This window comes from Tiliqua scincoides, chromosome 4 (genome assembly GCF_035046505.1).
Source record: "Tiliqua scincoides isolate rTilSci1 chromosome 4, rTilSci1.hap2, whole genome shotgun sequence".
Classification (NCBI taxonomy): domain Eukaryota; kingdom Metazoa; phylum Chordata; class Lepidosauria; order Squamata; family Scincidae; genus Tiliqua; species Tiliqua scincoides.
The window spans coordinates 49584932-49606065 of record NC_089824.1 but is presented as its reverse complement, the minus strand read 5'-3'; the positions used below and the strand labels follow the sequence as shown (position 1 = coordinate 49606065).

The 21134-nt window shown below is 44.9% G+C and overlaps 1 protein-coding gene across 4 annotated transcripts in view; it reads right to left on the bottom strand.

The window, feature by feature from the left end:
• NOL4 (nucleolar protein 4) overlaps window positions 1-21134 on the bottom strand; it is a 191252-nt gene that overhangs the window by 59845 nt on the left and 110273 nt on the right. For all 4 annotated transcript variants that reach the window (XM_066625199.1, XM_066625200.1, XM_066625201.1 and 1 more), the window contains exon 6: window positions 8670-8953. In XM_066625199.1, coding sequence (XP_066481296.1) covers window positions 8670-8953 — 284 coding nt within the window. The remainder of the gene's footprint in view (window positions 1-8669; window positions 8954-21134) is intronic.

The following is a 21134-nucleotide window of genomic DNA, read 5'->3' as shown; positions in this document are numbered from 1 at the left end:
TATTAGTGAGTGAACACCAGATAAGATTTCCAGGTAAGGTGCCACAGATAGTTATTTTCTGTGATTGTTACCCCAAGGAAAGGCTTAAGGGTTGTTACCCCAAAGTCAGCCTTAAGGGTGGAATCTTTCCTAAGGGAGTAGTGGAGAAGACCAGTGGGCTATGACTGGAAGACTTCTTGAACCTCAGGTTGACCCTCAGAAAATAGCTCCACCAGAAGGGGGTTGGAATTTGGAAGAGGGACTTAGCTCAAACTGGGAGAAGCTCAACCCTATTCCTATTACCTTATCCTCAACTAAGAAAAGATGAAGCACATCTCTTAGTACAGTAAGCAAAAACAAAAAAGCTTGAAAAGGAGAGGCAGATACTGGATCAGTTTGGATGGGTGGTGAAAAGAAACAAGGAAGTTGAAAGTGGAACAGGTGATGCAGGTGGCACTTTGCTTGCAGGGAATAAGGACTATTCTGATTAGGAGAACATTTACAAAAGAAAGAAGCAGCGATGTAGCTGAAGATTGTGAAAATGAGGTTTAGTGCACAATCCTAACCAAATTTCCAGCACTGGCATAGCTATTCCAGTGGGGCATGTGCTGCATCCTGCAGTTGGGGGGCAGTCATGGAGGCCTCCTCAAGGTGAGGGAATGTTTATTCCCTTGCCTCAGAGTTGCATTGCCCTTACCTCGGCACTGGAAAATTGGTTAGGATTGTGCCCTTAGTGGTGCAGGTTGAAGGGGACATAGTATCTGATTTTTCTCATCAGACAATGATATATTTCCCAATTCCCCTTGCATGACCTAACTTCATTTTGCTTTAATAATCTAACTCTGAGGCAACTCCTATCTGTCAAAAAAAAGCATTTTCATGTGTGGTATGTGTGTGCAAGAATTCTCACACGTGGTCCCCCAGCTGTTGACGCAAATGCATGGGTTGTTGCAGGTGTTCCCCAACATTGCTCCCATACACAGGCCCCATGAACCTCTGGGTGGCGTTTGGGTGGTCCTGGGAGCAGGTACATCCTACTTACATGAAATACACAATAACAACAAATAAGAAATACACTTGATCTTTCCATTCCATTCCTATGCTGGGCAGACTTATGCAATGATTCTAAACTGTAATTAAAGATTTGTAGTAGTTAGTTCGTTAGTTCTTTAGTTAGGGCTCAATCCTTTCCAATTTTCCAGTGCTGATGCAGCAGTTTCAATGGGGTATACGCTGCATCCCGCGATGGGAGGACACTCATGCAGGCCTTCTCAAGGTAAGGAAATGTTTGTTCCTTTACGTCAAGAGTGCACTGCAACTGCATCAGTGCCAAAACATTGGATAGGATTGGGCCCTTAGTTTCTTTATTACAGAAACAGACTAGCATATAGTAGTTTAAATTTGGAGATACTCATAGCAAAAGTTTTATTAGCAGATAGCAGATTGCTGGATGACAACTAATTATGTTTTTAATTACATATTCAAATCACTGAAGGCAGTTGATTCAAATATGTGTTTATGGTTCAACAAATAAAAGCGTAAATGCTGTTACATATGCCAGGAATAACAAGGTACTTTACCACCCCTACTCTCCTGCATACTCTAGCATAATATCTTAGGCTGCAGTCCTTTGCACAACTACTTGGGAGTAAGAACCATTTAATATAGTGGGATTTTCTTCCAAATAAACACCTCACTGTTAAGATCCAAACCATTCTGTTGTATTTGTATAGCTAATCGTTCCTTACATTTTTAAAAAGAAATAAATTTATCCTGAGAAAGAAGGTGAATGGATGGAAGAAAGGAAAGAGAATGAGATGAAAACAGCAAATGAAAGAGGGGGCAGGGTGAAATGAGGGAGGAGTAGACGGGGAGAAGAAGAGGAGTGACGGGGGCAGGGGGGAGGGCAGATCAGGCTTGGGAAGAGGCTGGCTTCGGCAGCAAGCGGCTCACACCAAATCCTAATCAGCTGTCTGCTATATTTTATGGTGGTAGCCCAGCAAAACACTTCGCCTTTGGATTGCAATCGGACTGGTCTGTCCATGGGAGGAACTGAGATTATCGCCTCAGGCAGCAGATTGGTGTGGGCACCACACCCACCTCTCTTTGCTCACTTGCCCCAGCTGCTGTTCATCCTCCCACTCCTTGGACTGGAAAAGGAGGGGATTGAGAAAAGGTTCATGTGTGAACAGAAGAATAATGGGATCTTCCTTTTACTTTCTTTTACTACAAATGCATGGATCCCATACCAGCAGATTCACTTATCCGCAGATTGGGTCTGTGGGCCCCCCTGCGGCCCCAACATGCACCTTCTCTGGAGCCGAGAGAAGCTCCACTCCCCTCACCTCTGGAGGGTTGTCTGAGCCCAGCATAAGCCACGCATATCTGTCTGTGGCTTCTGCCGGGTTCAGACGGAGCCTACATGTGAAAAACATGTAGCTTTTCTCAGGAGCTTTGCCAGGCCAGGCTTCCTCAGGCCTCTCAATGTTTTGTAAGGCAGCATTAAAAATGCCAGTTCTTCCCCTCCCCCCCCCCCAAAATCTGGAAGTCACATGTTTTTTACTCTAAGGCTCAGTCTGAGCCTGGCAGAGGCCACAGATGGATTCATGCAGCCTCTGCTGGGCTCAGATGACCCTCTGGAGGCAAGAGGAGCAGAGCTCACCTCTAGATGGTGGGCGGGTGGCATTTGCCTGTATCTACAGTTTCACTTAACTGTTGGGGGTTCTGGAATAGAACCCCCACAGATGCAGGGACACGCCTGTATTTATCAAATCTAAAGTTGTTATTGTTGTTATATATGGTCAGGAAATAAAACATAATCCTTAAAGGCATAAAACAAAAGTAAATTTTTAAAATTTACTTCCTATTAGGCTGCTTTCAATGATATATTTGAGTCAGTCACACACACACACACACACACACACACACACACACGATTAGTAGGGTGGGTGAAAACTGTGATAATGAAATAAACACATAACACCATTTTCTGCACTTCTCATTTTTGTAAAAAATAAAAAACTCAAAATCTGCAAAAAAAACACACCACACAACTTTTTCACCCACTTCTAGGGACGGGCACGACTGCATTCCTCCCATTCCTTTTCTCCTAATTGTGTGTGGAGTTTCATCCAAACAATTCCCTTAGTATTTAGACAGAGTGTCAGAACACAATTAGGAGAAGGGGAATGATGCACTAGGAGGGAGGGTGGGATGTGTTCATGCATCTCTCTAACTACTTGTGGGTGGGGCTGCTCAAGATTTATTATTCACTGATGCTATTTCAAGAGTAGGTATCCTTTACTTGGTTTGTTCCATTGCTCAGAATGTACTTGTTACATTGTTCAGATCTCAAAATGGAAAGGCATACTGACTTCTCCCCAGATGTGCAACATTCAGATGGAGATCACATCTCCAGGACTACAGATGCTAATGCCAAATGGCTCCCATTGAGGAAACGGTCCCCTTGGACTGGCTCTTTAAATAGATAAAACACTCTTAAATCTGGTGGTGACAGCATGAACCTGAGTAATCCTGGCAGGTTGAGCCCTAATGTCCAAAGAGGGTCTCATCTGACAATGGGAACCACAAAGCCCAGATGCCTCTGGGAAGCTTTGGAATAAGGTGCTAGTTTTCCTCTGTCTTCAGCATTCATGGACATATGAAGTCTTAAACTGTTAGAAGACTTATACTGTTAGATCATACTGGTTGAAGCTCTCCAGGGTTTCAGACAAGGCTATTTTTACTATTCGTGAAGATGCTGGAGATTGAATGTGGGATCTTGTGCATGCAAAGCATGTGCTCTACCATTGAGCTAGAACAATGGTTCCCAAAGTCCTACTCAGGCTTTGGGAACCCTCTCTTTGTATGGGGGGCAAGCAACGCAATCACTACAACCATGCTGCTGCCAGGCAGGGAGGGGGTTTTCTCTTACCTGGGGTCACTATGGCTCTCTGGAGGGTCTGGGGAGCCTGCAATCCCCTCTGCAGCCCTTCCCAAGGCTTCAAAATGTTTCAAGATGAAAAATGGAAGTGTGTTTTTCCCCCTTTTATCTACATTTTGAAAACTCAGGGAGTGCTGCAGATGGGGTTGCAGGCTCCCCAGACCCTCTGGAGAGACGTACTGACCCCCAAGTAAGTGAAAAACCCTCCCTGCACAATCATAGCGATTGTGTTGTTGTCAATTTCTAGGTCATTCTCCTTTGAGGTGATTCCCCTTTCCCAATTCCCTAGGTAGGTCGCAACCCACTAGTTTGGGAAGCAATGAGCTAGAGCAGGCGTGCTCAAGACGTTGATCGCGATCGACCAGTCGATCGCCAAGCAAAATCCGGTCGATCGTGCGCCGAGCCTCCCGTCCGCCATGTTGAAAGGGGCAGGAAAGAGCCCCGGAGCTCCCGATTAGCCGAGTGTCCCCGATGCGATGGCGGGCCAATCGGGAAGCTCCGGGGCTCTTTCCCGCCCCTTTCAACATGGCGGGCCAATCGGGAAGCTCCAGGGCTCTTTCCCGCCCCATTCATTGATTTCAATCAATGACAGGGGCGGGAAAGAGCCCCTTCAGGAAGCTCCAGGGCTCTTTCCCGCCCCTTTCATTGATTTCAATCAATGATAGGGGCGGGAAAGAGCCCCTCCGGGAGCAGGAGGCTGCCGGGGGAGGCGACCCCTGGAAAGAGTGCGTGGAGGTGGCGGTGCAGCTGGGGCGGTGCAGCCGGGGGCGGCGGCACGGGCAGGCGGCGCGGGAGCCCGTGGCTGGCGGGGACACTCTGGTTGCTGCTGCTGCCCCGCAAGGGTGCCGCCGTCCCCGCCTTGGGAGCCGGGCGCTGCGAGGCTGCGGCCGGTGGGAGGGCAAGTGCCGCCGGAGGCGCTGCCGAGACCCCCTCCCTGGAGACAGGTAAGGGGAGCCCGGGAGGAAGCACGGCGCAGCTGGGCTGCGCTGCCTCGTGTCGCCGCCTTCCTCCCGAGGCTGGGATCAGCCCTGCGGCGCCCTCGGATAACTTTTCCTGCTTCCCAGAGGGTGAGCTGAGCAGGCGCCTCGGGGCGGAGGGAGGGTGGGCGAGGAAGAGGGTATGGGGCTGCCCCCAAGTTGCCCCCTGGAGGGCTCCCCAGCTGCTCCCCTGGCCCCACACCTGGTGTCCCTCCACTTCCATCACCCCCCCAAGTTGCTCTCCTGGAGGGCTCCCCAACCCCTCCCCTGGCCCCATACCTGGTGTTCCCCCACTTCCCATCACCCCTCCAAGTTGCCCCCCTGGAGGGCTCCCCAGCCGCTCCCCTGGTTCCACACCTGGTGTCCCCCCACTTCCCATCACCCCTCCAAGTTGCCCCCCTGGAGGGCTCACCAGCCGCTCCCCTGGTTCCACACCTGGTGTCCCCCCACTTCCCATCACCCCTCCAAGTTGCCCCCCTGGAGGGCTCCCCAGCCACTCCCCTGGCCCCACACCTGGTGTCCCCCCACTTCCCATCACCCCCCCAAGTTGCTCTCCTGGAGGGCTCCCCAACGCCTCCCCCTGGCCCCATACCCGGTGTCCCCCCACTTCCCATCACCCCTCCAAGTTGCCCCCCTGGAGGGCTCCCCAACCCCTCCCCGTGGCCCCACACATAGAGTCACCCCACTTCTCATCACCCCCCAAGTTGCCCCCCTGGAGGGTAGATCTCTGGGCCTTGCTGGGTTTCAAAGTAGCTCTCCAACCAAAAAAGTTTGAGCACCCCTGAGCTAGAGTCTCTCCTCAAATTTGCTAATCAGAGGGGTAGAAATATGACTAGAAAGTCTCCAGGATGTATAGCCTTGGTTATGGGAACTGGGCTTCTTAGTAAAGTACAGCAATACTCTCCTTGACTGCCAAGATGCTGTGGAAATTCTTCCTGGAATCCCAGAATGGGTAAGTAATTTACATCATTTTTAAACAGCACATTACAACATCCTTTCTCCCCAGCCTACAAGTTCAGGCAGAGATGTCTTATAGTGCTGCTGAAAAAAAGTATGCAGTCAACCGATAGCTATTTGGCTACATCAGCTGTCCACACTGGCTGCAGCTGAGGCAGCTGACTCCTTCTTTTCTGAATCTAGTCTCCTTTGGGGCTACCTGGTCATTATAACTACTTAGTAAGAATATTATGTAAGAATGAATTTGCTTATTTTCCTCTTCTCCACCTATTCCCTTTTTCTTTTGTATTGTGTTTAGCTTATGAGATTGTGTGTTATTGTAAACTGTGAACCATCTTGAGTTCATTGACTGAAAGGTGGTTGTCATCTCCACCTCCTCTTCCCAGGAGAAAGCTCCACCTCCAGAGGGCTAATGAAATTCATAGACACACCAGGCTGGACATGTACTATGCATTGACCGTTCCTTTATTGGGACCAACAGCAGGACAACAGAAAAAGAGGAGGGATTGCCCTCCTCCCCAGTTTAACTCTATGGTGTTCTCTTTGGCCCATAACATTTGGTGCAGCTTGCCTAGTATTTTATGTGGTGTCCCTCCTCCTACAATGCAGCCCGAAGTAAGACTTCCTAGGGTATCTTGGCTCTGAAACTCTTATGTTCTGGTGCAGGGGTGCCCAAACCCTGGCCTGGGGGCCACTTGCGGCCGCTTGCGACTCCCAATCCGGCCTGCAGGGAACTCCCAGTCTCCAATGAGCCTCTGGCCCTCCAGAGACTTGCTGGAGCCCGTGCTGGACTGATGCAACTGTTCTCAGCATGAAGGTGACTGTTTGACCTCTCACATGAGCTGTGCAATGAGGGCTGCTTGCTATTTGATATCTGTGACGCAGCAGCAGAGGCGAAGGAAACACTGGGCTTACTTTGTGCAAGGCTTTTTATAGGCCTTGAGCTATTGCAAGACCTTCATTCATTCATATAAGTTCCACCTCTAATATATTCATTTATGTAAATTTATTCAAATGTTATTACTGGCCCCCGACGCAGAGAGATGATGTGACCCTCCTGCCAAAAAGTTTGGACACCACTGCTCTTGCGGATGGGCTCTGGAACCCTTGGCAGACTACTTCAGTCCCTTCCCTAGGAGGATGCCAGCTGGGCCAGGCTGCAGATTCTTCCCCCATAAACTTCTGACCAGACACCTGTGGTCTGGCTTCCTCCACCTCCCAAGCCTGCTGCACAATCTACTCTCCTCTTCTCGTTTTGGTAGCTGTAACCCCTCTACACTGTGTCAGCCTCCCCCTGGGGATCCTTGTTCCTGCTTACCCTTCTCCTCACCTCTTGCTTCTTCCTCCCTTGCTCTCTCTTCTCACTTTTTCCCTTGTTCTCTGCACACCTATCACTTCCTCCTTTATCTTCTCTCCTGCTCTTACCTCCTCTTCCATGCCCTGCTGCTTGAGGTCCCTTTAATGGGCCAGATCCTCCATACCCAAGTAATCTGACGACCCAAGCAATGCCAGGACCAGCACCTCTGGGCCCAGACACAACTAATTAATATATCTGTCTGTCTGATTTGTTTCCCACCCTTTCCAAGGAGCTCAGCCTGGCATATCTTGTACTATCTCGCTTTATGACAAAAATCACATGAGCTTGACAAACAGTGATCATGCCCACGTGCTGGCACTCAATGTATCTTTTACTTGCCTACAATTCTGTATGGATTGTAGTGATCTTTCACATATTTCGGAAAAACAAATGATATTTCAAATATAAGTCAGGGTCATCTTTATAGCTTTCCTTTCATCTCACTTTTGCATTTGGTCGAAGAATATACATTTGTATCTATCAATGTCTGATGATGGTTACTTATAGAGATCATTATAATGGAATGCCCAGAAGAAAGTAAAGATGCTGTTTTTATTTTACTGAATGAGTGCACCATTCACTAATGGGAATCTATGTATGTCCGCTAAGAGGGTGCATTTTCCTGATCCTAAATAAATTTACTTCAAGTGAGTCCCACTGGTTTCCAGCTCATTGCTGAACATCTGTGAAAACATCTATGTTTTCTTGAGCTGCTCATGTTGAGAAACATGCAAAAGCAACAACAGAACAGCTTGGCATTCAATGTTGTCAGGGTAATTTATGGTGCTTTATTGCTGGCTATTGCCCTGCATGCAAAGTAGTAGTACTCACTTTCAGAGATTGGTATGGTTAATGTGTTAATCCAACAGGTAGTATCAGAAAAATAAAAAGGTTGTAGCTGTTAGTAAGGGCAGTAGAACAAATCCATGAAAGAATACTGTTTGATTTTCATCTCTGTTCTTCTTGCAATACACTGTCATGACAAATGCCTCCCTATCAGCCTAGCTATCAAATCTGCCCAATCTTTCTTTATCTACACAGTCACCTACTCTCTTCCATTCAATATAATAGGAACCATAGGGGGGAAAGCCCTTAGGAAATTTCAGCTTCTTAGAGCAAACTTGTCAGTTTTAATTGAAACGTGTTCATGTATGCAGGCTGTGCAATATATAAATCGCAATGAAGAGCTTCAGTGCCATCTCTGTTCACATATTAAGGATATTTATCTACAGTGAATAAGGGCATATGCTGTGTGTGTGTGATTCATTCAAAAAGAAGATTCCAAAATATTTCTTATCAAGACATTAAAACTGCTCAATATGTGTCTCTAGTTGAAAAATAGTGGTATTTGTTAGTGTATTCATATGCACATAAAAGCTCTTGAGCTTTTTCCAAGGAAACTTTTCTCTCCTAAGGTGTGCACTTGTAAAATTTTGTGAACATGGAAGCATCTTACCTTGCTTCCATTTTCTTTTGCCTCTTGCTCCATCTTAAGATCAGATACTAGGATGTTCTTGTACTTGTTCTTTCCATCACTGCTTTGGTCATCTAACCTGTATTCTGAAGTCAGCTGAGCAGAGAAGAGACTGTCACTCAGGTTCAGAGGTTGTTCATCAGGTTCCAGAGATGTTTTGCCATTACTGTTGGTTTCTGTTAGTTCCCTGCAGTGTGTTCCCCCTGAAGCGTTGGAACTGTGTCCTGCAGTTTCATTGCCATTAACACTCTCTGCAGCTGAGTCATCTACGAAACAGGGATTTACATATTTTTCAGTGATATACCATCAACATTATGTACTGTACCTATACAACAACAAAACCTTGGTTTCTCTTGAATTGTTGCAATTATTGCTGTACATGTTGTACATGATTGTTAGCCACTACTAATAGGCACAATAGGAGTTGTGAATGAAATGCCCCCACCCACCCACCGAAACCCAGATGATAATAACTGGGTAGTGAAAGAAGGAACTTCCTATGCAACATCATGGCTCACATATGGGAGAAAGTTCTTGACATATCACTGCTGAGTGCTATGAACTGCAGTTCTTTAAACTATGAATTGCAGTTCAATATAGATTGTAAAATGTAAGATGTATTTTCATAACAAGATTAAAAATGTAATTGCTTCTAAAAATGTCAGTGCAAAATTTCTGCACAGTGATACAGGTAGCCCCCCTCCACCACCACACATTTATCTAGATCTGGATCCATCTACATTGACACTTTTAATGAACAGTCTATCATAAGGCAAACAGAGAATATACTGTCTATTTTATCACTTTCTCTAGTATAAAACCAAAATACAGAGATATACTTATTTATGTTTCATTGTGAATTTTTTATGTATTTAAAATTGTCTTCATAGGATAGGGTGTAAATGTACCTTCCTCACATAAATATAATCATAGCTGTAAACCACATGGTGAATTTCTTTTTGTTGAAAAGTGACACATATTCTCAATAATAATAAACAGAAAAGAATCAAGACAAAAGTTAGGTTTTAGCTGTGATAGGCTCTTTGATTAAGTTTACTCATAGAGTTGGTAAGAACATCTAGGGTTGGAGATCCTTCTTTTGTTTTGCTAACAATTTATTCCAGATCAATGCATGTGTGTGTGTGGGGGGGGGGTTTCTCTGATAAAAAGTATGGCCTTCCACATGATCCACGAGTTTGATGCCTCTTGTCATTAGTGTTATTTATAGTTGCATTACAGCCCAATTTTAAGTTTCCTGGTGCCCACTGGAGCAGCAGCACCAAAGTGGCTACTGTTGTACCAGCGGGCACCAGGAAGCCACCAGAAGTCTCCTCAGGGGAAGGGGATTTTTGTCCCCTTCCTCCTGGGAAAGCCCCAAGCCCCACAATGGGGCTTCTCAAATCTGCACTGGCTATTTTGCCAGCGTAGACTTGAGAGACTCCGCGTTGGGCTTTTCAGCCCAACACGGAGTTCAAGGTATGGCAGAGCAGAGCTCTGCTGGTCCCACTGCCTCCCATCCCAGTTCCTCCCCCTGCCCCATCCTCGTTCTGCTCTCCCTCTGCTCCTCAGAGGCTGCACTGCCGCTTGGCAGTTTCTCTTACCCCCAGCGGCGGTGTGTCCTCCTCCTGCCAGAGCTGCACCTGGCACCTGATTGGCACAGGCCCAGCACCAGCACTCCGTACCCTCCTGGTACTGTAAACATGCTTTACAGCACATTCACGGCACCCAGTGCTGGCGCTAGGGCTCAGTGCCAGTGCTGGGAGGGTTCAGAATTGGGCCCTTACTGGCCTGGGTTGTGTTTTCCTTGCAGACACACAGCATCATGTACACTTTTGCACATCTGTGTTCCCTGCATGCATTAAAATTAAAAAAAAAAAACTGACCAGGCAGCATGTCATAGCGATGAACTTTATTTTGATGGTATTGTTATAAATAAACCTGAGTTCTGATAATATGTTCAGTATGACTTTCCTAACAATTAACTAATTGTTTTTACTAGTGAGATAAAAATAACATCTTGATTAATTCACAGTGCCAATTGTACAAATACCTCTACTTCAGTGATATTTGTAATAAGAAGTTATATTAGAAGCATTAATTTTAGTGGCTAAATAATTGCTTAGTGAAAACCGAGAGCCAATTAAAGGAAATTTCTGCTTATTGACAATTGCAATATACATGTAGAAATACGTTACAGTTTCCAAATGTGTAATGATGGAAATGTTTTGTCCAGGGTTACTCTTTGCAGTGCTTTCTCATTACCCGAGCACAAGTATATATAAAAAAAGCTTAAAAAACAAAAAGTCACAAATTATTCCAAGACAAATAAGACTGTTTCCACTGAATCATTATCAGGTAGTGGCATGTAGGGTATATGCTGATTTTTCAAAATGTGAGGACAACACATTGCATAAACAATTATAAATTTCACCCTTATTAGGGGCAATTTCATAACCTAGGACATTGGTTCTCAAACTCCATAGGAGTTTGAAACCTGAGGTAAGCGTGTGCAGGGGAGGGGCTAATGCAACTACATGATCCCCAGGATCCTGCTGCTGTTGGGTAGGGGAGGGTTGTTGTGTTTTTTTTAACTTACCAGCCTCCAGTGCAGTGCAATAGTTAATGGTAATTCCTGTTCCTCTGGGGGTATCATGTACCGGATAGCCACTGACAAATCCTAAAAGGTAAAGTGCTAGACTAACTTATGAGTTTTCATACAGAGAGTGTTCCTAGGGAAGGGCTTCCCAAACTAAAGTGTTGCAATGCCCCAGCCAGGGAAGCCCTGTCCTTTTTCTTTTAAGGGGCAGGGGAAGGGGAAAGGCAGCAATGAGATTCCCAGGATCGTCAGAGATGGGAGGGTTTTTTTTTACCTACTAGCATCCAGCACAGGAGTCCTGGGGAGGTCTTGGGGCCCTCCACAGGGCTCCCCGCATTTTTAAGTATCTGTTTAAAAAAAGAGCACTTCTGGTTTTGCAATGAAAACCAAAAGTGCCTTTAAAAAAAAAAAAAAAAGATGTTTGGAGGTACAAGAAGCCTTGCAGAGGGCTCCCTGGACCCCAAAGACACCCCAGGACTCCTGCACTGGTTGGTAGGTTAAAAAAAAACAAACCCTCCTGACCCTGGCAACAGCTCAAGCCTGGGGATCACATTGCTGCATTCCCCTTCCCCCATCCCTTAAAGGGTTAGGGTTTCCCTGCCTGGGGCATCACGATGCCCCAGTTTGCAAAGCCCTGCCCTAGGAATGCTCTTTGTGTGAAAATTCATAAGTTAGTCTAGCACAGAGATGGGGAACTTTTTCATTTTGCAAAGCCACATTAGCTGTAATCTAGTGAGGCTGCATTCAAGAAACTTCAGTTGTTCTTGTACATTACTTTGTAAAAATCTAACTACTATGTAATAACTAACTTCAAGATATGAAAAAATTATTAATTTTAAAGTTAAGTAACCTTTAAATGACTTTGACTGCAATCCTAACCAACTTTCCAGCACTGACATAAGGGCACTGCAGATCTGAGGTAAGGGAACAAACATTGCCTTACCTTGAGGAGGCTTCCATGACTGCCCCCCAGCTGCAGGATGCAGCACATGTCCCATTGGTACAGCTATGCAGGAGCTGGAAAGTTGGTTAGAATTGCTCCCTTTGTTCTGACTGCTTCTCAAATGGTTGGCAACCTTCAGTTTCAAAAGACTATGGTATAAGCCTACAGCACCCAGTATTCCCAGGCAAGGTCTCCCATCCAAGTACTAACCAGGCATGACCCTGCTTAGCTTTCAAGATCAGACGAGATCGGGCATGTGCAGCAAAGGTTGATAGTAAACTGGAGTCCCCCATGGACTGAAAATTTCACTGATTTTTTTGTGGGAGGGGGTGGGTTATTACAGTCAGGTTACAAAGAAAATTCACTTGGTGGAACAGGGCTGGTTTCCCCTTATTTAATTATTTGGTTTTTTTTATTTATAATTATTTATTTTAGTTTGCTTGATGATGTCACTTCCAGCCATGACATCATTTCTGGTGGAGAGGTTCTGGTGGAGAGGTCCCGGAGAGGTTGTCATTCTAAAAAGTAGGTCCCAGTGCTAAAACATTGAGAACCGCTGCCTTAACTCAAAATGGACCAATGACATCCTTGGGGGGGGGGGGGGAGGTGTCACCCTAGTGTCCAAAATTGTGGAAATTGTGGCTTTTAGGAATAATACCATCATGTTATATACCATTTGGTGCAGAATTTCATCCATTACTTCTGGGGAAATATTCACTGCATTTATTTTCTGGTCATTATTATTATTTATTTCATGTCATATTCATCTCACCTACCTCACAGGGTTGTAGTAGTATAAGGGGAGGAACCATACACACCTTAGAGGAAGGGTGGTATAAAAATGTAATTAATTAATTATGTTGTATAGGGGGTGACAAAAATTTATGGGCCCCGGCTGTCAAATGACCTAGCTATGCCACTGCACCAATGTAGCCATACCAATAGGGTGTGCGCTGCATCCTGTGGTGGGGGTGAAGACACAGGCCTCCTCAAGGTAAGGGAACAAATGTTCAGTTATGTTGGGGCTGCCTTGCGGATGCTTCAGTGTTGAAAAATTGGATAGGATTGGGCCCTCTGTTTGCATTAAAATGGAGTGAGTTTACTCTTTTGGAAACATATATACTGACATTCTAATTAATACTATTAATATTCTATTAAATATTGAGACTCATACATATTGGGATTTACTCAGAATATATTTCAGAAAGATATATCTTTGTTCAATTCTGTAATAGAATTTTAAATGCCATATAAATATATTTTTAAATAAGTAGTTTAAGAGCAAAATCAATAAATAAGGTCACATCTGAGCACCCTTATATGTCATATATGAGCTTATGAATATTGCAATACTCTTCCCATGATAATCAGCAAGGCATTCCTTTTTACAATGGGTTTTGTGTCAATGACTAGCAAAATGCTTGGTGGTTGCATCCACTATCTACTTTAGCAAAATAAAAAAATAAAAAATAAAAAACACTGGCAAAGAAAGCAACTTTATTGATTTCAGAGCTTTCTGTTAAATTTATGCCTGAATGCCGATTTCTTACACTGCTTCTGGAAGTAGCAGAAGAGATCACAAAAACATGAATATGTGAAGAACTAAAATATTTGTTTCTCATTGTGGTAATGGAGAGATGCAGTAATGTTTCAACATATTGTATTGTGTCATTAAAATATCACATGAAGTTTACCGTATGAAAATGAGCTTTTTACTCTTTCTCAAGGAACCAGTATTACAATTCTCTTTTTTTTCTTTGCTGTTTTCAAAGGAAGATCATAAATCAACACTAAAATAGTGTTTAAACTTGCATATTCAAAATGGACAGTTCAGCACTTTGAGAACTAGGAATTGCTGTAGTACACACAAATAGATTTCCACATGTTTTGTTTCTTCTTCCTTTTCAACTTAAACTTCAAGAATTTTCAAGTGTTCAATAGATTTCTGAAGTATTCAGTGCACTTAAAAGCTTATTCCTATTTGTAGCACATACCTGTTGTTGCTACTAGAGCAAGATGACCTATACAGGTGGGGCCTTGGTATCTGTGAGGGATCTGTTCTTGGACCCCTTGCTGATACTAAAAATTGTGAATAATCAAATCCACCCCTTTCTCCCTCCAAAGGGTACCGGAGCTGCACTCTGATCCCATCTAGAGGGCTTTCTGAAGCTGCCTCTGCAGGCTTCAGAACGGCCCGGAGAAGTAAAAAAACACTACTTCCAGTTTCTTGAGGGAAACCAGAAATGATGTTTTTCACTATATTAGGCATTCTGAGGCACAGGAAAGCCCTCCAGGGAGCTTCCCCAGGCCTCATAATGCCTTATAAAAGTCACTTCTGGTTTCCCTAGGGAAACCGGAAGTTGCATTTTTTTTGCCTCTCCGGGCTATTCTGAAGCCCTCCAGAGCAGATCGGAGCATAGCTCCAGTCCCCTTCGGAGGGTTCAGGTGGAGCCCAGTCTGGCTCACTGCGGATCCAGGGGAAATGTCCAGGGGACCCGCACTGAGCCAGATCTGGGGATGAAAAATCCGTGGATAAACAAGCTCCACCTGTACATCTGATGGATTGTTATAACGTCTTTCCCTTGGTTTTATGAAGTAAACCTTTACATTTCTGTTTAAAACATCACTCGTGCAATACATTTGGTATTCTAGACAAAGCTGCTTAAAGTCATTTGACTGTGGGCATGGGACATTCTTCTACAAGACTTAGAAACCCCTGATTCAATATTCCACTCAGGAGGAGCTGACACTTACTGTGAATTCTGCTCTTCAACTTAAATACCAGAGTCTGTGGCAGGCCAGTTCTATCATTGCAGATACAGTATCCCTCAGGCGAGGTCCAACCTTTCTCTTGCAGTGCACCCAGGGATTAGCTTGACTTTCACTAAATTCTCTCCACTGCACAGTAAGAGCTAATCTTTCCTGTATGAAGCAAAAGATGGTGTTGCTATGACAACACATTCTAGCAGTGGGACTACTGAGATGAGCAGAAAAGATGACAGGGAGACATGCACTTAGCCTTCCTCCAGGGCTCTGGGCTTCTTCCTCTAGGATTTAATTCTGCCAAGTTTACTGACAGCCTAGGATGTTAATTATCTATGTTTTTAGCTGTAGGGAGATTCACTAGTTAAGAATATGGTTGGAATATTGCACTAATATAATTTAGTGGAATTGCCACATCTGTTTGAATGTTATGTGGCTACTTGTAAACCATTCCATATTTTTACATCTTAGTCCAACACTTTAGAATGTACTTGTTGGGTGAAAGAAAAATAAAGACCCCTGCCAAGCTCAAATCTTCAGTATTTGCTTGCTCACTGATTTTTTTGTTTAAAGCATAGATCTCATATAAAAAGTTTCAAGGTCTGAGTGCCTAGGTTTCTAGACAGAAAGGCTAGGTATATTGAGAAAAGCAAATTACAAAGGCCTTGCTTCTCATGTGAATTACTATAAAACAAACACAAAGTTTAGAAAGCCCTGTACATAAATGGAAAAAAGAAATTCAGTTATTCAGATTGTGTGCCACTGGCATACATTGTCAAGGGGGGCAAATGTCCTGCGACACCATGCCTTCGAGGGTGGCACCACTGCCCTCGCTCCTCCCTGCCATTGCCATCCACATCCCACCACCACCACTTTCCTTGCCACCCTAGGGAGGCCTTCTGAGGGTCAGGGAGGCTGTGTACGGCCTTCTCCAGAGGGCCTTTAAATGTCATGTCTTGTTTTCTGAAAAAATCACCAATAATTGGGGTGATTGGTCCTGGCCTCAGGCAGCGCAGGAGCCAAGATCACTTATTTCGGGTTACGCCAGCAACCCATTTCATTGTCCTCCACAGGCCCCAGAATGCAAAAGCAATCAGAAGCAACTTCCAGCAAAACGGAAGTTGCATCTGCAAACTAGAAGTCGCTTCCCTAGGGCATTCTGAGGCATAATAGCCTCTCAGAGGCTTTCGACACCATTGACCATGGTGCCTTCTGGGACGGTTGGCCGAGGTGGGGATCGGGGGCACGGTTTTGCAGTGGTTCTGGTCCTTCTGGGCTGACAAGTCCCAGATGGTGGTTTTGGGGGACTCCTGTTCGGCACCTGGCCCTTGAGGTGTGGGGTGCCACAGGGTTCTATATTGTCCCCCATGTTGTTTAACATCTACCTGAAACCGCTGGGAGAGGTCATCTGGGGATTTGGAGTTGGGTGCCATCAGTATGCTGATGACACTCAGCTCTATCTCTCCTTTCCACCTGACCCCAGGGTGGCTGTCTCTGTACTGGAGCATTGCCTGGAGGCAGTTGGGATCTGGATGAGGGTGAACAAGCTGAGATTAAATCTGGATAAGACAGAGGTCCTCCTGGTGCAGAAATCCACGATGCGGGTCTGGACTATCACCCTGCTCTGAATGGGGTTGCACTCCCCCGGAAAGAGCAGGTTCGCAGCTTGGGGGTTCTCCTGGACTTGCAACTCCTCCTGGATGTCCAGGTGTCAGCTATGGCCAGGGGTGCCTTTGCCCAGCTTCGGCCGGTTCGCCAGCTGCGGCTGTACCTGTCTCAGGCGGATCTGGCCACTGTGGTCCATGCCATAGTGACATCAAGATTAGATTATTGTAACGTGCTCTACGTGGGGCTGCCCCTGAAGACAGTCCGGAAGCTACATAAGAACATAAGAACAGCCCCACTGGATCAGGCCATAGGCCCATCTAGTCCAGCTTCCTGTATCTCACAGCGGCCCACTTTTATTGTTCCCCTTAATGTTGTGTTCCCCTTAATGTTCCCCTACAGCTAGTGCAGAATGCGGCAGCTTGTGTAGTTGCTGGGGGTCAGCGGTTTGACTCTGTCACTCCAGCGCCGCTACTCTGGCGGCTGCACTGGCTGTCCATTCGCTTCCGGGCTGAATTCAAGGTGCTGGTTATGATCTTTAAAGCCCTAAATGGCTTGGGACCAGTGTATTTGAGAGAGCGCCTTCTTCCGTATAATCCAGTCCGTTCTCTTAGGTCATCAGAAGGGGCCCTGTTGGTTGTGGCCTATTGGGCCTTTTCAGTGGTGGCACCTGCACTATGGAATTCCCTCCCCTTTGAATTGAGAGCAGCTTCCTCATTATTAGCATTCCGGCGGGGCCTGAAGACTTTTTTTATTCAGGAAAGCCTTCGAGGCACCATAAGGGCTGTTTTTATAAATTTGTCTTTTACTGCGTGCTATGTATTTTATCCATGTATTTTATTTTGTTTTAATTGTTTTTAACTGTTTTGTATTTTTAATGTTTATCTGTTGTTTTGTATTTTTAACCTGATTGTTAGCCGCCTTGGGTGCCCTTCGGCCTTTTGGGTGCCCTTTTCGGCCTTTTCAGCCACACTAGACGATGTGCCAGAACCACCATCCAGAGCACGATACCATAGTCTTCTGAGACTGAAGGTTGCCAACAACAACTGGGTGCCCTTCGGGGAGAAAGGCGGAATATAAATCGAATAGATAGATAGATAGATAGATAGATAGATAGATAGATAGATAGATAGATAGATAGATAGATAGATAGATAGATAGATAGATACTTAACATACTACCAATTTGACTTTGTATTTTCAGTATTTCAACAAAAATAAGAAGGCTTTCAAATTTTTGTTTTATTATATCCATTTATTAAATATTGGGGTTTTTTTTACTAACTGTCCAGATTCATTTGATATGAATGAATGTCAGTAACTATGGAAGCACTGTATTCAGAATCAATAGTTTCCCACTTGATTGTCAGTGTTACAAATGGTAGAGCTGACACTGGTAGAGCAACTGGTGCTGATCTGATGATTCCACAGATTGCACAGATACTGAAGTCAGTGGCTGTTCCCTTGGCCCATGTTATGTCAGGTGGCCATGATGATTGGAGCCACAGCTGTAGAAACGGGCCCTGTCTTCATATTAAGCAAAGCTGCCCCACAGAGAGTGCCTATAATGATGGTGCAGCTATGGGGAGTGCAGGTACTCTGGGTACCAGGAAACCAATTCACAATCAGAACAGTGGCATGATGCTCTTGAGCTTTGATACAACCATTGGTGCATAGATGTATATGAGCTGATGATAGAGCAGACCAAGTTCCTGGCTTGGCACTGGTAATATCAATCTATGGCCTGGAGGAGAAAATGTCTCAGTATGTCCACAATCTCTTCCTCTGAGGTAATGCAGAGCAAAACAATATCCAGTTTCAGGAAGGAGTGGATCGATTGTGTCTACAGTAGTCTTGACTGGGAGTAACATTGTCTGTTCACCAACATGTGCAATGTATATAATCTATAATCTGGAACGTATATCAGAAAACATTTCTGTGCCTTGAGCAGCACTTATAAAGAAGCTTTCATTCTAGAAACCTTGTGTGGTACTTTTTATCAAGACCATATGTTGTGCTTATCCCTACACGGCCCTGACAGATGATTAGTAGAATTAAGCAGCCCTCTTAGATTTACCTTAACTTGAGACTTGGCATGTCCCCATGCAGTATGAATGCACACAGCTTTCAAACACACACACACACACACACACACACACACACACAAACACATCCCTCTTATTGGTTTTGATTTGATTCCCAAACATTGCAATAAAGAGATTAATGTAATTCACTAAACAATTATAACACATTTATTTGTTATTATTTAATTAGTGTGAGCGTTCCTTATTTTTGCCTTTTTTTTTTTTAGCCTAGTGCTCTATAGTATTGGAGAAGGATCAAAACATCAACTGGCATATGGTTCCGCTATTAAAACCAATGAACCAGAATCCACAAGCATAAAGTAGATGTTTGCTAAATGTTTTCCCCCTTATGAGGCAAAATATTTCACCCAGTCTTGCAACGGGGCACTCTGATATTGTGTAACTGATGTTTTGTGTCTGTTGAGCATCTAATGTTGAGCTCAAGATTGGCAGTTCCATGAGGTAGAATGAAATATTACTTCAGATTTTGAGCGCTCTGTCCATTACGTAATTTATTATTTTTCTTCAGTGGGAGAAAGAAGGATTGGAGATTTCAATTCAGGTGCTGAAATATTTTGGGCTATGCCTGATCAAGCTATTGTTAAGAGTTCAAAATATGAGTTCAAAATGACTGGTTCTTGTTTTTATTTGACAAGCAAGCCAATATTATGTGAAAAGTCAATAAGTAATATGAGAATATAAATTTTACTTTTTGAATATTGTGCAGAAAGCACATCATTATGGATTTTGAATAGAAGTTCAAGATTATAAAGCATTATGGTGTTAGTGCATATATTATTGCTGGAGGGGCAATCTGCCAATGATGACTAACAATCCAACATCATTTTCTAAATGCTTGGCACACATCTGGTTAAGAAAAGTTACCCATCAGTGTGGTTGTATCTGCCTGATGAGAAGATGTCATGGTCCTGAATTCCTTTCTAATCAATAATTATAGAGGCAATGTGTCATCAAACTATCTGGATCCCTTTCAGTCTGGCCATAGGCATCCTTTGAGTGGAGACATCCTTGGTTGCTCTGGCAGATGACCTGGCCAGGGACTAGACAAGGGGAATGTGTCTTTGGTGGTCCTATTGGACTTTCATAGCCTAATCCTATCTCCTAGTTGTGCTGGTATACTGCCAGGTATGCATCAACAGGCACTATTGCAGTGGTTCTGTGCCTTCCTGGTCAACAATGGTGTTGCTGGGGGATGCCTGTTCAGCACCCTGCCCATTGATATGTGGGGTTCCACGCAGTTGTATCTTATTCCCCATGCTGCTTAACATGTATGTAAAACCACTGGGAGAAGTCATTAGAGTAGGATGCCATAAGTATGCCTGACGCCCAATTCTATTTCTCCTTTCCACCAGATACTGGGGGGAAGGGCTGTTGAAGTCTTGGGAGTGCTGCCTGGAGGCAGCTGGGAACTAGATATGAGCTAACAAGCTGAAACTAAATCCAGACAAAGCAGAGGTCCAGTTGGGCCAAAAATCTATGATGCAGTTGCTAGACGATTGACTTGTTCTGAATGGGTTTGCCCACCCTCTGCAGAATCAGGTACACAGATTGTGAGTACTCCTGGACCCACAGCTTCTTCTGCTTCACCAGGTGGTGGTTGTGGCCAGGGGACTTTTGCTTCAGCTGGTGTGCCAGCTATGGCCCTTCCTGCAGTGGTTGGACCTAACCGCAGTGATCCATGTCTTGAGGATGTCTTGTTTAGATTACTGCAATGTACTCTACATGGGACTACCACTGAAGATGCTCCAGAAACTTCTGCTAGTGCAGAATGCAGTGGTCTGTGTGATTATTGAAATTCAGCAGTCTCATTCTGCTAGGATGCTGCTCCAGTGACTACAGAGGCTGCCAGTTCAGTTCCAGGCCCAATTCAAGGTGCTGGATTTGATCTTTAAAGCCCTTTATGGCTTACTACCAGAGTATGTGAGAGACTGCTTTCTTCCATACATTCAAACCCAACCCCCCCAAAGAGGGACCCTCTTGTATCAGAGGGGCCCTATTGCATGTGCCATCTCCAACAGGATATAGTAGCAAGGAGTAGGGGCTTCTCAGCTGTGACACCAGTTATGGAACTCCCTCCTTTGGGGGTTATGAACTGCCCAGTTCCTTGAAGCATTCTAACAGGGGGTAAATATGTTTTTATTTCATTTAGCATTTGTGTAGCGATGGATACTGGTGGGGTTTTTGTATAGGTCAGGGGTGCCCAAACCCCGGCCCTGGGGCCACTTGTGGCCCTCGAGGACTCCCAATGCGGCCCTCAGGGAGCCCCCAGTCTCCAATGAGCTTCTGGCCCTCAGGAGACTTACTAGAGCCCGCACTGGCCCAATGCAACTGTTTAACCTCTTGTGAGAGCTGTGGGATGAGGGCTCCCTCCATTGCTTACTGTTTCATGTCTGTGATATAGTAGCAGCAGTGAAGGAAAGGCCAGCCTTGCTTTGT